The sequence below is a fragment of the Ranitomeya imitator genome, chromosome 4 (genome assembly GCF_032444005.1).
Source record: "Ranitomeya imitator isolate aRanImi1 chromosome 4, aRanImi1.pri, whole genome shotgun sequence".
Taxonomy (NCBI): Eukaryota; Metazoa; Chordata; class Amphibia; order Anura; family Dendrobatidae; genus Ranitomeya; species Ranitomeya imitator.
The window spans coordinates 628,550,121-628,569,294 of NC_091285.1; the positions used below are offsets into that span (position 1 = coordinate 628,550,121).

General features: G+C 47.7%; 1 protein-coding gene across 1 annotated transcript; it reads left to right on the forward strand.

Annotated features, from left to right (window-relative positions):
- Window positions 1–378: 378 nt before the first annotated feature.
- On the forward strand, window positions 379–17,844 carry UBE2D4 (ubiquitin conjugating enzyme E2 D4). Its single transcript, XM_069766686.1, has 7 exons — window positions 379–482; window positions 6,206–6,269; window positions 8,187–8,218; window positions 9,103–9,180; window positions 9,323–9,428; window positions 10,652–10,745; window positions 15,375–17,844. Exons 1-7 carry the CDS (start codon window positions 459–461, stop codon window positions 15,418–15,420), a joined length of 444 nt encoding a protein of 147 aa, XP_069622787.1. The 5' UTR covers window positions 379–458; the 3' UTR covers window positions 15,421–17,844.
- The last annotated feature ends 1,330 nt before the right edge of the window (window positions 17,845–19,174 follow it).

Genomic DNA, 19,174 nt, shown 5'->3' on the forward strand with positions numbered 1-19,174 from the left:
GGACAGGCACCGATAGTGCTGAGCTGCACATACAAATCTGCTGGTTGCTATTGTAAACAGCTTAGCTCCTACAGTACAGTGGGAGCCTAGGCTTCCAGACTTATAAAGCAGGCTAGTACATTGTTTTACTGATGTGACCTGGGTAAAGGTGACAAAACTACCAATTAAGAATGCAAGAAGCTGCCACTAAACTCGCAAAACAATTATTAACAGAGGCAACCAAATATTGCGCATGCGCATAATGCAATCGCTATAAAAAGAAAAACTACAACTCCCAGCTCGCTTCGCGCACCTGATTCGTACTGAGGCTGCGCAGTTCTTCGCTACAAAGAGACTACACTTCCCAGCACCACCCGGTATCACGTGCGCCTGCGCAGTGTGAAGTTTGGGCGGGGCTACGTGTCAGTGTCGGGCTCTTGCTGCCCCTGCACAGCGCGCTCCGCCGGTTCTGGGACAACATGGCGTTGAAAAGGATTCAGAAGGTGAGACGTACAGTCTATGAGGGAAGGAGGCCGTATCACAAGTGCGACAAACCGGGAAGGAGCTTCTTTATCCCTCCGCCGGGCAGGGTTGCTTCTATTAGGCAGAGGGTAACGTGGAGAGTTGCTTTCGCATGATGCCTGGAGGGAGGTGATGGGGGAGGCCGCCGCATAGAGGGGCTCGGCGGAGCCAAGGGCAGCGCGGAACCTTTGCCAAATAGTGATCCCGTGTTGGAGAGAGTGCGCATGCGGCAAGCCTGTCAACAGTCGCTCGTTCCTCGAGAACACTGAAGTCGCGCCTGCGCATTGGGGTATCTCGGCTCTTTCTTCCTTTATTGCGCATGCTCGTAGGAGGTGACTGAAGAGGGCTGTCAGTGCGCATGCTCCGAGAGTGACAGCTGCGCTTGGCCCTCCCCCTCTTTCTCTCTTGTATGCTTTGCCAAATAGTGATCCTTGGGCAGCTGCTGGGGACAGACCTTAAATGGGAAGAGGGGACAGCGAGGTGTTAAAAGAAAGGGTGGGAGAAGCGGGATGGCAGGTCTGAGGGGGCAGCCGCCTGCTCGTGTGGGAATAGAAGCTGACCTTATCCGCGGCTGATAGAGGGAAGGATGTGTCAGCAAGAAGCTCCAGTGCCTGGTGTGAACTAGAACCTGCTCCAGGCAGCATAAACCTCAAATCCCCCCCTACAGGCACCATGGTACGTCCTGGCGTGGTAATCACATGACCGCATCGTCCAATGGCCACTGGGGATCGGATACCGCCAAGCGCTAGTGGGACGGTTCCATGTTATATACGGGGGGTTCATTGTCACTTTCTACTGATCTCTGTGGAAGACCCCAATAAACTCCATAATGCAATGATGAGAAAAGGGGACAACAAATATTAATCAGGGCGGAGTTTATGGGAGTCAGTGGTGCCACAGACCTGTCAGGGCACAAGAAGGTGTGTGGGGTCGTGACACCATCAGCACCCATCACCTCTCACACGGGATGAGACCCCTATGTTTTAAGGTGACTGAGCTTTATAGTGGAAACCATGTTGGGAAATGCTCTACGTTTGTTTTTTTCAGTCAAGATTTCGAAAAACAACGGGAAAAAGACGCAGTGTGAACATCCCCTAATATGTTGTCTCAGAGAGATCTCTATTCTGTACACCCTATTAAGACCTTTGGCCGCCATCCTCCCTCTTTATAAGCCGCACTGTACAGACTGGTGGACTTGTGACATCTTTGTACGACATGGACGGCTGTATATCTGTTAGTCTGCTATCCACATCCAGCGCCATGAATGTGGTACTGAATGGCCGTCCATGTGGCGCAAGGATGTCTCAGGCACAGGAGCATGTAAATGCCTGGCGACCACCTGCCTTTCTTGGTAAGGTCAGGCATCTGCCAGGATTGCAACCATGGACCTCTGGAAAATCGGCTGATCGCCCTCACAGCTTTGATGAAATGACCCCGATAATGACTAGTAACAGCATTCCCCATGAATGTGATTCCTATCGGTCAGATACTATCGTTCTGCGTCCTCATTGGCGCGCCCAAATTCCCAGGTCACACGGTAGACCACTACTACTGAAGGTAGACACTCTCCTGCCCTCGGTTGGGTGAATAGAAGACTATTGATGCCTCTATGGATAAGATTCCGGCCATGCACAGGAAGACAGAAGCTAAGGGGTAAAAGGTCTGAAAACCACATTGGGCAATCTTCATTGCACCATTTTAGAAGCCGCACAACAGTTCCCTCATTTGTGAGGCTCGGCGTTACACAAGAAGAGGACTTCAGAAATGAGATCTGAGGTTCTGGCTGTGGGGGTCTCAGCCACCCCTGATGGCAAACCCCGGAGAAGAAGGGTCCAGCTCTCTGACTTTTGGTATCTGGCAGCAGCCATACGCATGCATGCACAGCAGAGTCGAGTGAGGGCGTGGACTGATCGCAAAGGGAATGTACACCCGATGGCACCGATTCCTCAACACCTTCACACCGGAATTGTCAAACAATTTAGGCAGAACTTGGAGCGACATTTGACTTTAGCTTATCCCAGTGCCAACAAAATGGAGATGGGGCGTGGTGACCGTCGCTCGTCAGATTCAGAGGTGCACGCCGCTTGTCCAACGCCCCTGATTCATGAAGTCGGTCTGGATTAAACTGGCCTATAATTTTTTGGAGTGGAAACTTTCCAAAGCCTCCTCGAACAGTCTGAAGACTTGGCAAAAAAGCTGAGTCCGAACATGCCCCCCAAGAGGTGTTCACACTTTTTTTTTTTTTTTTTTTTTTCCCCAGTGGAAAGCAATTCGGGAAACTTTTTTTTTTTTTTTTTTTTTTTTTAAACTTTTTTTTTTCTTAGTGTTTTGTAATTATGAGCAGGTTTTTTTCTTGCAATCTTTGGATGCACCTGCCACGCCTGTGCATTTATTTATTTTATTTTTTTTTGCCTTTCCCTTGACTTGTTTTGTATTGAACCTCTTCTCTTCTTAGGAAAGAAAAAACCATCTGTAGAGTGTTCACATTACTTCTCTTAAACTCTTGATGACAAATTCATCAAGACTGGCGTTCACGTTGGTCTTGATGAGGGGGAGCGTGCTGGAGAGCAGCACATCGCCACAGATCTTTCTCTAGTCAAGGGCTGGAGTAAGATCTGTGGCTTACGGAGCGTTGCTGCTGGTCCTGAAGCTGATGAGCGGAGGTTGCCGCTCTCCGTCCCATCTTGGATCACTTTGTCAAAGCTGAGTGAAAAACTGCGTAAAAACGGTAAAAGTCATAATATTTTTGCTTGTCTTTGCTTTGTGCAAAAAATGAACGTAAGAACAGAAAGTTGTTTTTCCCTAGAAATGAAAAGCTCCAATCCTCTGAGTAGTTTGCCTTTTCCAGGGTTTGTTTTTCCATGGAGAAAAAAATGCCCGGAAAAAGACAGTGTGAACATCAGCTAAGCGAAAGCTGTTTAGTTTTTCTTACATCTGAATAAAAACACACTTTTTCTAGTGGAAACTGTTTCAGGAAACACTTTGTTTTGTTTGTTTTTTTAGTAGATCTGAGTTTTTCATTCTCTGCAGTGGCTTTGACAAGTTTTTGGAGAGGGTTTTTTTTTTTTTCCATGAAGCATTTGCAGCCATATGACTTGCCAGTGCCTCGTTAGCAGTAGATTCTATCAGGAACCACTTGACAGAAGTGACATGCACTTTTTATTTTTCCACCAGACGTTTTGCAAAACCTGAAGCAGAGAATAATCTCGCCAAACTGAACACGTGACCAGAAAAGTGTGGTTTTACAATAGAAATGAGCAGGAAAAGTCTTTTTAGACTGTTTTACGAAGCTGACTCCAAAAAAACGCCATAAAAAGTGCGCATAACTCTAGGTTCGGTCCGATTTTGGGTTGTGCAAGTGGTCTGTACCTGAAAGCAAGGGCCAAAGTAGCACCAAGAGCGAGAGGCTGCATTGGCATTTGTTATGCTTACCATGTAGATGAGACGGGTGACGTCTGATCACTCGCTCAAGACGTTTGGTGATGAGCGAACGTGCTGGGGTAAGGTATTATCTCGGTATGCTCTGGTGCTAACAAAGTGTCTTTGACGTGCTTGGGAAATGATCAAGACCCCGCGGCTGCATGTCTCTCAGATGTTAGACTCCGCCAACTCCTGCTTGACTGACAGCCTCTGTGCTGTGTGACTTCAGGCAAAGGCGTAGACTGGGAGCAGAGCTGGAGTGACAGAGGTTTCGTATCTACCATAGTCCTTCACCTTTATAAATAGAGGTGTGAAATCCTACTTGCATCCAGGATATGTCAGTAAGGGTATGCTGCATACCCGCATCTTTTTTTTCTGTAGGAAGACGATTCATGAAAACTTTTTGGGCACATCTCATTATAATCCCTGCCCGGAGTAAGGTGACAGTCATTTTTCACCTTGTCACATTTTTTGACAAAGTATTTTTGACTTTGCTCCAAATTCATGAATCACGCGTGCTGTTTTGAAGAATTTAGCACAGAAAACGTCCGTGAATAACAAGACAAAAAACCCAGAAAAGTAAAGCGGTGACTATAAGAAATGATGCCAGTGATGACTGTGGTGCTGTGAGCGGTCATTGTCTGTATACAGGGCGGATGGTGGAGTCATGGGATTATATGACCGGAGAATAATTGGCCTTCGTGTCCACACAGTTATGGCTATTTTTCATCATTGCGTTCCAGGAGACATTGTCTATTTATTTTCATTGTCGTAGCTTTGATTTGTGGCTGCTTGTTTGTTTGTTGTTTTCCGGGATGAGTTGTATTTGTCAGCTGCATTTTGTTGTGCATACAATCTAATACCGAACCTTTTTATTATTTTTTATTTATTTTCCTCACTTATATATTGGCATTGACTCCACAAATATTGTCACTTCTAAACTTTTTATGTGAGGAAATGGTAAAAAAAATAAATAACTAATATAAATAGATACATTTATGCAGTTTTGCTTTATTTTGTATATAAAATGATCTTCGGAAATCCGTTGTTATATAAATTTTTTTTTTTTTGTAACATTTTTTGTCTTATCATAGGGGTCTCATACGCACAGTTCTTTGATTACGTGGATAATGCACTGTACTACTTTCGCAGTGCTGTATATTATTCAGTCTGTATAATAGAGGGGCTATGCCACGAGTTTGTCCGCAATACCGATCACTCCACCAATGTTCGCTCGGTGCCACCGTTTACATTGCAGCGCAATACAAGTGAATGGAGTCACCTTGGGGCCCCGAAAGTCCTGCGACAAGCAAGTTGCAAGAAGTCTAACCTTGTTTTAATTTTTGTAACTTGCTTGTTGCAGCACCCTCGAAGTACTAAGTCAACTTTGGTCGTGTGAAAGTTATTGCGGCCAAAGCCATTTTGTAGCCATAACCTTAAACTGACAGTATGCCTAATAAATTGTGCATCTTGCACACTTCTATTGGGTTTTAATGTGTGGTACTCTAGAGATCTTCGCTAGGCTTCCAGTTGCTGTATCAACTATCGGCTCTCTACAATTCGGCTGCGGGGAGCCCATGCGGTGACAGAGGTAGTTCTCTCCCTCTGTCAATCTCCTTATGTCCAGCCCATAGCAGGCAAGGAGATCATTGAAATCGCTGACCACACTCATTGCCCTCTGTTATATCTCAGTTGGTAGAGAGGAAAGCGTGATGCCGGACAGCAGGAGCCCTGGGATCACAATCTGAGTGAAGGTTTGCTGCCTCTACACATCCTAAGGCAGGGGTCCCCAACTCCAGTCCTCAAGGCCCACCAACATGTCATGTTTTCAGGATTTCCTTAGTCTTGCCCAGGTAATAATTGCATCACCTGTGCAATGCAAAGGAAATACTGAAAACATGACCTGTTGGTGGGCCTTGAGGACTGGAGTTGGGGACCCCTGTCCTAAGGGCACAGTCAGAGGACCGTATAACACGGATGACTATTACATCGCAATGCTCGGACTGGCCGGAGGCTCTTCTGACCGGAGCATGGCGGCCTGTATTTCTATGCACCTGTCACGCCCGGGTCAGGAGAGCCGCCACCGGCGAGTCCGAGCATTGCGATGTAATAGTCATCCATGTTGTATGACCGTCTGACTGCGCCCTAATGGAAACTTCCAAAGCCGGTGCTGTGACATTGTTATTGCTTAAATTAATGTTCATCTTCAGACAACTGGGACCAGGTCTGAATATGTATTGATACTATTCTGGAATATTTTTTATTTTGACATATCTTGTTGCAGGAACTGATGGACTTGCAGAGGGATCCTCCAGCTCAATGCTCTGCCGGTCCAGTTGGAGAAGATTGTACGTACTGCAGTGTGGTATAGTAGACATGTCTATCACTTAAGCTGATCATACAATATATACACTACCATATAGTGCACCTATCGTGCTTCATATCTCTCAGAATGCGCACATGCAATATGTATACTGTCATACTGTGCACCTATCATACCCATATCTCCCAGAGTACCCACAATATGTATACTTTCATATAGTGACCCATCAGAGCTCCTATCTCTCAGAATGCACACATACTATATGTATACTGCCATATAGTGACCATCATAGCTCATATCCACCAGAATGCGCACATACTGTATGTATACTGCCATATAGTGACCATCATTGCTCATATCCACCAGAATGCGCACATACTGTATGTATACTGCCATATAGTGACCATCATTGCTCATATCCACCAGAATGCGCACATACTGTATGTATACTGCCATATAGTGACCATCATTGCTCATATCCACCAGAATGCGCACATACTGTATGTATACTGCTATATAGTGACCATCATTGCTCATATCCACCAGAATGCGCACATACTGTATGTATACTGCCATATAGTGACCATCATAGCTCATATCCACCAGAATACGCACATACTGTATGTATACTGCCATATAGTGACCATCATAGCTCATATCCACCAGAATACGCACATACTGTATGTATACTGCCATATAGTGACCATCATAGCTCATATCCACCAGAATACGCACATACTGTATGTATACTGCCATATAGTGACCATCATTGCTCATATCCACCAGAATGCGCACATACTGTATGTATACTGCCATATAGTGACCATCATAGCTCATATCCACCAGAATACGCACATACTGTATGTATACTGCCATATAGTGACCATCATAGCTCATATCCACCAGAATGCGCACATACTATATGTATACTGCCATATAGTGACCATCATAGCTCATATCCACCAGAATGCGCACATACTGTATGTATACTGCCATATAGTGACCATCATTGCTCATATCCACCAGAATGCGCACATACTGTATGTATACTGCCATATAGTGACCATCATTGCTCATATCCACCAGAATGCGCACATACTGTATGTATACTGCCATATAGTGACCATCATTGCTCATATCCACCAGAATGCGCACATACTGTATGTATACTGCCATATAGTGACCATCATAGCTCATATCCACCAGAATACGCACATACTGTATGTATACTGCCATATAGTGACCATCATAGCTCATATCCACCAGAATACGCACATACTGTATGTATACTGCCATATAGTGACCATCATAGCTCATATCCACCAGAATACGCACATACTGTATGTATACTGCCATATAGTGACCATCATTGCTCATATCCACCAGAATGCGCACATACTGTATGTATACTGCCATATAGTGACCAGCATAGCTCATATCTGCCAGAATGTGCACATACTGTATGTATATTGCCATATAGTACACCTATCATACCCAATATATCCCAGAATGCCAACGCACAATATGTAAAGGGCCATTTAGTGAGCCATAATACCAAATATCTCCTGGAGTACACAAATATAATATATATACTACCCTGTAGTGCACTAATCATATCTGCCAAAATATACATACACTAGTATTTGATGTAGTGTGTGCTACTGCACAAATAGAAAAGATATTTCCAGCTCCTGGTAAAATTTCTTTAAACTTTATTCCATCATAGATTAAAAAAAATCGCTCTGATACGAAGCCAAAATGCAGAAAGCGACGCGTTTTGAACGCACAGTCTTACATGTCCGCTCCCGTTCTAGGGGATAGGATTTGTCAGCCATGCTCCACTGCATTACCCCTCATCAGTGCACCCCCTCATATACATCCGTCAGTAGTGTAGGAAATCTTTCATGAAATGTCCCCCAAGTTGTGTCTCTCTGTATTTCAGTGTTTCACTGGCAGGCGACTATCATGGGCCCTGTAAGTATCTCGTCCCACAATGTGTGCACCCTCCTCTGTCTGTATAAACTGATCTGTCACTGCAAACCGCAGGCCGTGACATTGGTGCGGATACTAGGGCTGCACAAGTGCACTTGTTTCCTGGCTGAGGCCTAATGATGCCGCATGTAGGCCCAGCCGTTCATCTTGTAGGGTGGGACGGCACCGTATGATGCAGCACATTGCTGTGGCTCTGTGCTACAGAGCGTTCACACTTCATTAAAAGTACTTTTATGTCCAGGGTTGTTTTATAAGATGACTCTGATACCGGCCTGCGGACAAGAAGTTGGAGACATATGCTGAGACGGACGGCGTGGCTTCATTGGCGCACTGCAAAGACACAACTATGCCCGCTCCACTACCCAAGAGATCTCCCCAGCACGTGCGCGGGAGTTCACAAAGGCTTAGCATGACGTCACCTGACTTTGGTGGACGTCCGTTATGCCAGATTGGACAGAATTAAGGCACTGCCAGCTTGACTTGCCAACACGTCTCCTCCTCTGACTGCAGACCAGTATCTTGCACACGGTGTGAACCTTCTTTAATCTGCTTTACTTTGAATTTTGGCCACAGCCACACGGGCTCATAACCAATGCTATGGAAAGTACTAGGGCAGAACTGGTTTATATGGCAAAATTACTCAGTGGGTTTTCTTTACTGCTGAGCAGAAGTTCATCCGACGCCATGAAGATTGACCAACATCCAAAGTTTGACATTGAACCTTTTTACTATTAATTTTATGTTGATGTATTATTCTGGGTCAGTATTCATAAAGCTGTGAATCTTCGCTGCGGTCTAATTTAGGAAATGATTATCCTCTTCTTTTGCTGTTCGTTCTCCCATTGACCCACTTGTTACTTTTTCAGAATGACAGCCCTTTCCAAGGTGGCGTTTTCTTCCTCACCATTCACTTTCCTACAGATTATCCCTTCAAGCCCCCAAAGGTAAGAGGCGCACGGCCAGACCTCCTAGCATGTGAGGAGGGCACCGCCATGGGCACGGCTGCACATCAAATGAGCAAAGGCTAAATATTGGTTGGACTGATACTCCCACGTAGGTCATTAATGCTCTTCTTTCTTTAAACAGGTGGCATTCACAACCAAAATCTATCACCCCAACATTAACAGTAATGGCAGCATTTGCTTGGACATCCTGAGGAGCCAGTGGTCACCAGCTCTGACTGTATCCAAGGGTCAGTTGGCTTGTGGACATACACTGTGTATATATGAGTGGTGCATACCTGACACAGGCTGTGGCTGCACTGAGACGACAATTGTCAGACATGTCACGCCAGCAAAAACATTTGTACAGTTGTCTGCATCTTCATGTAACGTAAACAATGTAGAGCTGAACTGGAGACTAGTTGCAATTTACATTAAAGTCTATGGCAAGTGCAACTGAAAATCCTACACATTTGGAAACATTAGGTCGCAATGTGACACCATAGGAAATCATTAGATGCAATGGCTCACTATTTCAATGTCACGCTACACTTGTCACTCTTCTCCAGTCTGATTAGGGTCATACTTTACCAAAATACAGAGTACCCCAACGTAATGCAAGTTGGAGGCACCAACAATCCATGAAATGTCCTTCATTCCTCCCTTATGTATGAGCATCCATGTACCACCGGTGAGACCAGGTCTTGTAGGCTGAATATAGGCTTCATTCAGACGTCCGATTTTTCTGTACATATTCCATCTGTGTTTAATATGACACTTACCATTATGGTCTATGGGGCTGTTCACATGTTGTTTTTTTTTATTATTGTGGATCGCAAAAAAGAATCAGACATATTATATTAGTTTTTTTTGACCCGCATTAGGGATCAAAATCGCATACATCAATTGTCACTTATCTATGGGTCTGTGAAAATCAAGGACCTCACGCTGATGCCACCCATGTGCAATTCATGTGCTGTCTGTTTCTTAACAATGTAATTGGTAGGGGCTTTGAATTTTTGTTTTCCTTTTTTTGCGCACAAAAAAAAAATCACTGATGGTATAAGCTGACCAAACACTGATGAAACTCAGTCCGTTTTTTTCACTTATTCCCAAACATCGGATTGCAGGAGCAGATCAGAACGTAGAAAAGAAGCTCTGTGAGTAGCGGTATGACCGCCCTGGTGACAGGCGCTGACATCTGTATGAAACACTATTTCTTTTCTAAAACTGGACCCGAATGTCTGTTTGGAGCCGTTAGGACATCAGATTTCTCTCTGGTTTTTGCTGAGATGAGTGACACCGCAGCAGATGTAAATGTTTGAGGTGCCTAAATCAGGCACGTAAACTAGAAGTGTCAGCAGTGTAGATCCAGTTTCTGTTTTACATTCAGGAATGTGTGTGTATAATAAATATATATTATAATGTCATGAAACTTTTTTTTTTTTTTGTTTTTTTTTTTCTACTGTTCCAGTTCTGCTGTCCATCTGCTCACTCCTGTGTGACCCCAACCCAGATGACCCTCTGGTGCCAGAGATTGCTCACACGTACAAAGCAGACCGGGAGAAGTACGTATGACTTGTCGTTACTTTGAATAGTCATTTAGGTACTGTAAGATCTTTGCCCATTATTATCCAGTTTATCAAAACCTAATATACGGCCTCCCCTAAACCTCAAATTACCAGCTGTTGTCTTGATGTACGAATCCTGGCAGCGTAGTACACTGTGAACAAAGCAAGGAAAAAATATGCCATCAGCTCACCCTGTCCGGGTATCATTCAATCTAATAAGGGCGCGGTGCACAGACAGACACCACGGGCCGGCTCCTATGTAATAAGGGTGCGGTGCACGGCTGACTCTGCGGGCCGGCTTCTATCTAATAAGAGTGCGGTGGTCGGACAGACACTGCTGGCCGGCTCCTTTGTAATGAGGGTGCAGTGCACGGACAGACACTGCGGGCCGGCTCCTTTGTAATGAGGGTGCAGTGCACGGACAGACACTGCGGGCCGGCTCCTTTGTAATGAGGGTGCAGTGCACGGACAGACACTGCGGGCCGGCTCCTTTGTAATGAGGGTGCAGTGCACGGACAGACACTGCGGGCCGGCTCCTTTGTAATGAGGGTGCAGTGCACGGACAGACACGGTGGGCCGGCTCCTTTGTAATGAGGGTGCAGTGCACGGACAGACACTGCGGGCCGGCTCCTTTGTAATGAGGGTGCAGTGCACGGACAGACACGGTGGGCCGGCTCCTTTGTAATGAGGGTGCAGTGCACGGACAGACACGGTGGGCCGGCTCCTTTGTAATGAGGGTGCAGTGCACGGACAGACACTGCGGGCCGGCTCCTTTGTAATGAGGGTGCAGTGCACGGACAGACACGGCGGGCTGGCTCCTATCTAATAAGGGGTGCGGTGGTCGGACAGACACCGTGGGCCGGCTCCTATGTAATAAGGGTGCAGTGCACGGACAGCCTCCGCGGGCCGGCTTCTATCTAATAAGGGTGCGGTGTACGGCCAGATTCTGCGGGCCGGCTCCTATGTAATGAGGGTGCAGTGCACGGTGGGCCGGCTCCTATCTAATAAGGGTGCGGTGCGCTGACAGACACTGCAGCCCGGCTCCTATCTGATAAGGGTGCGGTGCACGGACACTCTGCGGGCCGGCTCCTATGTAATGAGGGTGTGGTTCACGGACAGACACGGCGGGCCGGCTCCTATGTAATGAGGGTGCGGTGCAGACAGACTCCACGGGATGGCTCCTATCTAAGGCTGGGTTCACACAACGTCTGTGGCGTCCGTTAGACGGACTACGTTTTAACGCGGTGTAACGCAGTTAACGCCGCCATTATGTCCTATGTCGGGCGCATCGCTAGCGCACGCCCACAATGGGCGTGCACTAGCAATGTGCCGTCATTGAATGACGGACCCTGATACGCAGGCTGCAGCGTTTCCGGGTCCGTCACCGCTAGCGCAGATAGAGCATCTGCTAGCTCTATCTGATCTAGCGTGATGACACATCGGCACTTGCGTTAACAGCAGCCCGTTAACTTATGTACTGAACGGGCTGCTGTTAACGCAATGTGAACCCAGCCTAAGGGTGCGGTGGTCGGACAGACTCCACGGGCCGGCTTCTATCTAATAAGGGTGCGGTACACGGACAGACACAGCGTGCCGGCTCCTATGTAATAAGGGTGCGGTGGTCGGACAGACTCTGCGTGCCGGCTCCTATCTAATAAGGGGGCGGTGGTCGGACAGACACTGCATGCCACCTCCTAATATGGATGGGCAGACACTGCGGGCCGGCTCCTATGTAATAAGCGTGCGGTGGTCGGACAGACACTGCGGGCCGGCTCCTATGTAATAAGGGTGCGGTGGTAGGACAGACACTGCGGGCCGGCTCCTATGTAATAAGGGTGCGGTGGTCGGACAGACACTGCGGGCCGGCTCCTATGTAATACGGGTGCGGTGCACGGCCAGACTCTGGGCCGGCTCCTATCTAATAAGGGTGTGGTGGTCGGACAGACACTGCATGCCACCTCCTAATATGGATGGGCAGACACTGCGGGCTGGCTCCTATGTAATAAGGGTGCGGTGGTCGGACAGACACTGCGGGCCGGCTCCTATGTAATAAGGGTGCGGTGGTCGGACAGACACTGCGGGCCGGCTCCTATGTAATAAGGGTGCGGTGGTCGGACAGACACTGCGGGCCGGCTCCTATGTAATAAGGGTGCGGTGGTCGGACAGACACTGCGGGCCGGCTCCTATGTAATACGGGTGCGGTGCACGGCCAGACTCTGGGCCGGCTCCTATCTAATAAGGGTGTGGTGGTCGGACAGACACTGCATGCCACCTCCTAATATGGATGGGCAGACACTGCGGGCCGGCTCCTATGTAATAAGCGTGCGGTGGTCGGACAGACACTGCGGGCCGGCTCCTATGTAATAAGGGTGCGGTGGTCGGACAGACACTGCGGGCCGGCTCCTATGTAATAAGCGTGCGGTGGTCGGACAGACACTGCGGGCCGGCTCCTATGTAATAAGCGTGCGGTGGTCGGACAGACACTGCGGGCCGGCTCCTATGTAATAAGGGTGCGGTGGTGGGACAGACACTGCGGGCCGCCTCCTATGTAATAAGCGTGCGGTGGTCGGACAGACACTGCGGGCCGGCTCCTATGTAATAAGCGTGCGGTGGTCGGACAGACACTGCGGGCCGGCTCCTATGTAATAAGCGTGCGGTGGTCGGACAGACACTGCGGGCCGGCTCCTATGTAATAAGGGTGCGGTGGTGGGACAGACACTGCGGGCCGCCTCCTATGTAATAAGCGTGCGGTGGTCGGACAGACACTGCGGGCCGGCTCCTATGTAATAAGGGTGCGGTGGTCGGACAGACACTGCGGGCCGGCTCCTATGTAATAAGGGTGCGGTGGTCGGACAGACACTGCGGGCCGGCTCCTATGTAATAAGGGTGCGGTGGTCGGACAGACACTGCGGGCCGGCTCCTATGTAATAAGGGTGCGGTGGTCGGACAGACACTGCGGGCCGGCTCCTATGTAATAAGGGTGCGGTGGTCGGACAGACACTGCGGGCCGGCTCCTATGTAATAAGGGTGCGGTGGTCGGACAGACACTGCGGGCCGGCTCCTATGTAATAAGGGTGCGGTGGTCGGACAGACACTGCGGGCCGGCTCCTATGTAATAAGGGTGCGGTGGTCGGACAGACTCTGCGTGCCACCTCCTAATATGGAATATGGATGGGAAGACACCGCGAGCCGGCTCCTGGGTGAAAGTTATTGAAGGGAATATAAAAACATTATTTATTAGACACTATTAAAATATCAAAAGGGTAAAAATGAAACACCTAAGGGCTATGCATTTCAAGTACTTAATTAAGAACTGGAAATGCTCAGGCCTAGTGTGTATAATCATTTCTGAAATGCCTAACAGCAGAAAAAGGTGGAGGCGTTTGTTGGGATACTAAAAAACTGGTGACAGGTTCCCTTTAAAGGGAACCTGTCACCAGAAATAGCCTGCAGATTAACAGTGCTAACAGCATTATGCTGCCAGGCACCTGCACACAGCCGAATGCAGCGGGGAGAACATGCCCATTATTCACCTCGCCAGCATTAGGTATTCAGTCACGGGAGTGGGGGCTGCGCCATTTCTATCACCGCTCTGAGTACACCGAGCGGCTGCTGTAACCCCACCCCGGCAATAGCTTTCATGACCCAGTGTCTGGCTGGGAAATGTGGCTGCAATACCTTCCCGTATTGTGTACAAACCGGAAGATCTTAGTTCCTCTGTATATCTATTTTATTCTATCCAGTTCCTGTTTCCCCTCTTAAAAGCAACAATAAGTTCCATGTTTTTTTTTTGTTTTTTTTTGTTTGTTTGTAACTTGAAAGATCCATTATAGTCCAGAAAGTCTGCACCACTGGTCCCTATATGTGCAAATGATGTTTGCAAAATATAGAACAGATTTTTAAAATCTCATTAAATGGGTTGTCTGGTCTTAGGCTACAAGTCTGCAGTTGCTGTGCCTGCAGACCTGTGAATGCTCACATTGAACACGCTGTCAGGATTCTCTGGGAGCAGAGGCTCATGTGGTCGCAAGTATGTGAAATGCATTCTCCCGGCGACATTCCAACTAGACAGTGTCCGGGCTCGTTCAGTGCAAGTGTATTGAGCGAAGCACAAGTCTAGTCGGTATGTGGCCTGGAGTATGCAAATTGCTTACTTGTGGCCTCTTGAGTACTCGCTCCTGGTACTGGAGAATCCTCACAGCTTGCAGTGTGCGCGATATAAGCATTCACTAGTCGGCAGTCAAACAGATTGACCTCAGTCTTGTAAGAACAGACAGCGCCTTTTGATATGTGATCAGTTGGAGTATGACACTGGACACCTCTTCTGATCACACACTCCCAGTGCTCGCAGCTGCTGGAAGTGCGGAGTTGTTGATCTGCGTAATGGCTGCTCATTCTTCCCCTATAGTTCTCTGTAGAGGACAGTACCCGGCCGCGGACACTGTACCGATGGCAGAGCTCCGCATCAGAAACAGATAGTCAGGGGTGCTGGGCTTCACATCCCGAGGAGCTTTTCTGTTTGGTTGGACATGGAGGGTCATGGCGGTGTAACTATAGCCGCTGAGGGTGTAAGCGGAGCTTTGTTTTTCGTGTACAGTGACAGTGCTTTCTCTTCTCCGTCCGCAGGTATAACAGACTAGCACGAGAATGGACAAGTAAATATGCAATGTAACACACTCGAAATAGCACAGCCAGACTGACAGACTGGAGAGGGTAGAGGCCCTCCCAATTCTCTTGTTTATCTTCTTGTGCCAACATGCCCGCAATGTTTTTATAGAACACCGACCAACCAAAAATAGAGCAACTCCAAGGACGCTCCCGCCCTTTACATTCAGCTCTCTGCAGCCTGGCTGAGGAATAGTCGCCCATTCTCCCATCTGCTGCTGTTATAATCTTCTCCTCCTCCTCCTCATTCTACGCCTGAACCCTATGGGCTGAGAACCTTCCCTCTGTGCACTGAATCCCCCTCCCCGCTTTCCAGATGCTCATATCACCTTACTCCCTTCTTTAAATAACTCAGGACATAGCGGTTTGTTTGGGAAGGGTCCCGTGATCCTCCTCGCCCCCTCCTCCGCCCCTTGTGTAGCCCTCCCTTTCCCCAGTCCGGAGTAGCATGGCTGGCAGCTGCTGTTGCTGGAGCAAGAGAAGAACTTTGTGGAAATTTGGAGGAAGATCAAGTGTTGTCCGAGTCTCCAGGCCTTCTATTCACCGTGAAGTCATTCTCGTCCCTTTACCTGTTGTCTTTTATCTGCATGGATCCGAAATGTGTATGGAACGGTGTGCAACATGACTCGCACGCGATCGGTACTGCTAGCAGGGCTGCACTCCACATACGGTCCCCCCTAAAGAACCATGCTCGTTACAATGTACGGTCCGACGGGAGGGATTGTGTCTACATAACGGTGGTACTTTGTATCTTCCTGGCATCTCTTAGAAGTGGATAAACCCGCTGTGTGTACTCGTTCCAGATTGTGTAGCAGTCCCCTTTTCTCATCATATCATTTTGTGCTTTAGTAGTAGAACTTTTCGGTGTATTTTTCTTTCGTAGGGCCCCGTTACTGTGTACGTCTGGCTAAATGGTGCATATGTAATGATGGCGCCTTGGGTTCCGTCTTAATGAGAGGTTGTCCGGGATTATTTAACCCCAAAACGAAGAAAGGAACCCTGTAGTGTTTTTTTTTTTTTTTTGTTTGTTTTTCTACTTAAATGGGCCTGAGCTGTAATACCGGGCACAGCTTGTTGTCAAGAGTGGCACTGTCTTTTTTTTTTTTTTTTTTTTTTTCACTTTTTTTTTTCTAATCCTGGACAGCAATCTTTAAAATGTGTTCCTCTAGGTAAAAATGTAGGTTTTTTTTTGTATACAAACACATGTCCGTTTCGTACCAGTCTGTGGACAAGGTATTAGTTGGTGCAGATCAATTCACAGGATCCAGGTGAGTAATCTGTGGCTGTCAGATTGGTGCCCTGAAAAACGCCTCTTACCTCCCGGCATCTACACCTCTTATTATAAGTCGGCCTAGGACAACGTCATTGTCGCACCACGCCAGCTAATCGAAAGAAAAGCCGCACATGCCGGGTAGTAGGGGACTGTTGTAAGGGCCAACGGCCACGGATTACTGTCCTGTCTGCTTGATTGGGGTCTTGCAAATCAGTCATTTTGTTTCTGGCTTCCATATAAATATCCGTGGTCCCCACGGGGGCCGGTGTGTTCTGTAGACACCACGCAGCCATGATGGACATGTGAATGTGAACAAAAGTATCATCTGTAGCCGATGTGTGAAGCACTGAGTTTTGTAAGATGGCGATACACGTCAGACTGACATCCGTTAGATGGGGAACGAGGATTGAGCATGTTGGATTTCAATATGGCCAATCCTTCGCTAGAGATAAGCATATCCCCATTGTGAGCGTGCATGTCTGACATGTATGGCCACCTTTACTTTAGCCATGATTAAGTGAATTATAACCCCCCACCCCTTTAACTTAATTCTAATCGAACTCCAAAATGGAGTTCCCTAAACGGACAGGTCTTTTACCATCAACTCTTTGTTGGAGGGATGGCCAGCAAGCGGTACACGCATGGAAGCAGCCATATACCCTGCATTAACCCAACAGATTGTCTTTACTATATATTAACCCCGTCCCTCCATGAACATAGGCTGCCTCCTGCAGCATCGGTTTAGCTCCCAATATGGCTGCCCCCATCGCGTTTCAAGCAAGCGGCGACCTCCAAACGTACGAGTGCAACGTGTGACAGGCAGGAGAATGTCTTTCAGCACTGTGAATTTAGCTTGTCCCAGCCTACCTCACTTTCTGAACTCTGGGACAAGACGATCCCTCCCTCGGTGGGGCGGCTGTGCAAAAAAAAAAAAAAAAATCGTTTGCGTCCGAGAGCAGAATGCTGTACAGCGGCCATTACTTACAGCTTCTAACGACGATGATGCACTGTACGACTGCGGAGGATCTCTAGTACTAATCTTACATTGTATTCTGTTGCTGAGTATCTACTAAATCTTGCACTGTGTAATGATGCCGAGTATCTGTATACCATGTTTATGAATGTGCTGCACTGAATTACATTACTGAGAATTGGTAACCGTGTTCATAAATTCCAGGTCTGATTCCTACAATATTATTAGTACGGTTAAATCAGTGGGGGTCTCCGTCCTGAAAACCCCCATCAATTGCTCAGACCATGAGGAAGAAGAGCTCAGCAGAGACTTTCTATCTGTGCTCTGATCCTGGCCCAGAATAAGCTTTTGTTCCTTGTTTCAGTGTTCCTTATTCCTTGTCTCAGTGGTCGGAAGTGGACAGGACCCCCAGGAATCCACACTACTCAACGGGGGGCTCTAACCTATAAAAGTCTAGTTGCCTATTAATTATCATGCTAGACGCAGTGGTGAGTAACTTTCCAAACAATTTGCTTTTGACGACCATATTTTGCTGTCCGTATTCAGACCGCAATGTTCCCAACTAATGGTGGGCCTCCCGGTCTGAAGGTGCAACTTCATATATGCCTATGAGGCTGTAACGCGGACAGTCCAGGCATTGCAGTCTGTATACGGACCGTGAAATACGCCAGTCTAAAACCAGCACGTACTTTTGGGTTTTCTGTGTACTTGGCTCTTGTTGACCTTGAACCTCCTGCTGATTCAGTGTCTGAATGACCGGACGCACCGTACGGGAATAGCGTTTGCACCAGTCGTTCTGATACAGCAAACAATGCGTATTCCTGAGCAGGTCGTGCGTTATAGGATCCAAGCTATGGGGTTAGGGACGTGTCCGTCAGCACGGCGCTGATGGATGAAAAGCCGCAGTACGGCCAGGAACGAGACTACGAGCTATGATGAAACTGAAGTAAGGGACACAGCATTATCGGCCTTATCTCTAGGATGAGCAGAAATGGCGCTTCCTTCTCGATCCACAACTACTCCGGGAGCAGTAGATGCATCGGCGTGTACGGACGCTAACCTCACACACGTCCGGGGGGCAAATATTGGCAACTATTAATGTAAGGATCACTTCCCATAACTTATTTATTCTTCTGTTATATTTATACACAGTTTCTGTTTTCCATAGACCGGTATCTGTATTAAATGCTTCTCTTTCTCCCTCAATTGTCTCCCTAGACTGTTCCTCCACAATGTCCTCCTTTACTGTGCACCAAGTATTAATTCCTACTACATATCTGCTCTGCATGGCGAGGTCAGGCCGCCTTCTGCCAAGCATATTGCAGGGGGTCCGGATTACAAGGACCGCCTGCAGTGCCATCCCAGATTGTGGCCTATTGCTAGCAACCGCTGTCTTTCTTTTGCACGTGCTGGAAGGTAAAGCCGAATGGTCAGCAGACCTCTTTCCCCTTTTATCCTTGTATTACGTAGAAACTGAGTGAGGTGATTCTAATGAGCCCCCCTTTTCCAGGAGCA

Excerpts from the sequence above, each read along its gene's own strand:
- UBE2D4 (XM_069766686.1), top strand. The coding sequence starts at position 459 with ATGGCGTTGAAAAGGATTCAGAAG. Across the intron at positions 6,270-8,186 it reads CGGTCCAGTTGGAGAAGATT|TGTTTCACTGGCAGGCGACT; the intron begins GTACGTACTGCA and ends TCTGTATTTCAG. Across the intron at positions 9,181-9,322 it reads ATCCCTTCAAGCCCCCAAAG|GTGGCATTCACAACCAAAAT; the intron begins GTAAGAGGCGCA and ends TTCTTTAAACAG.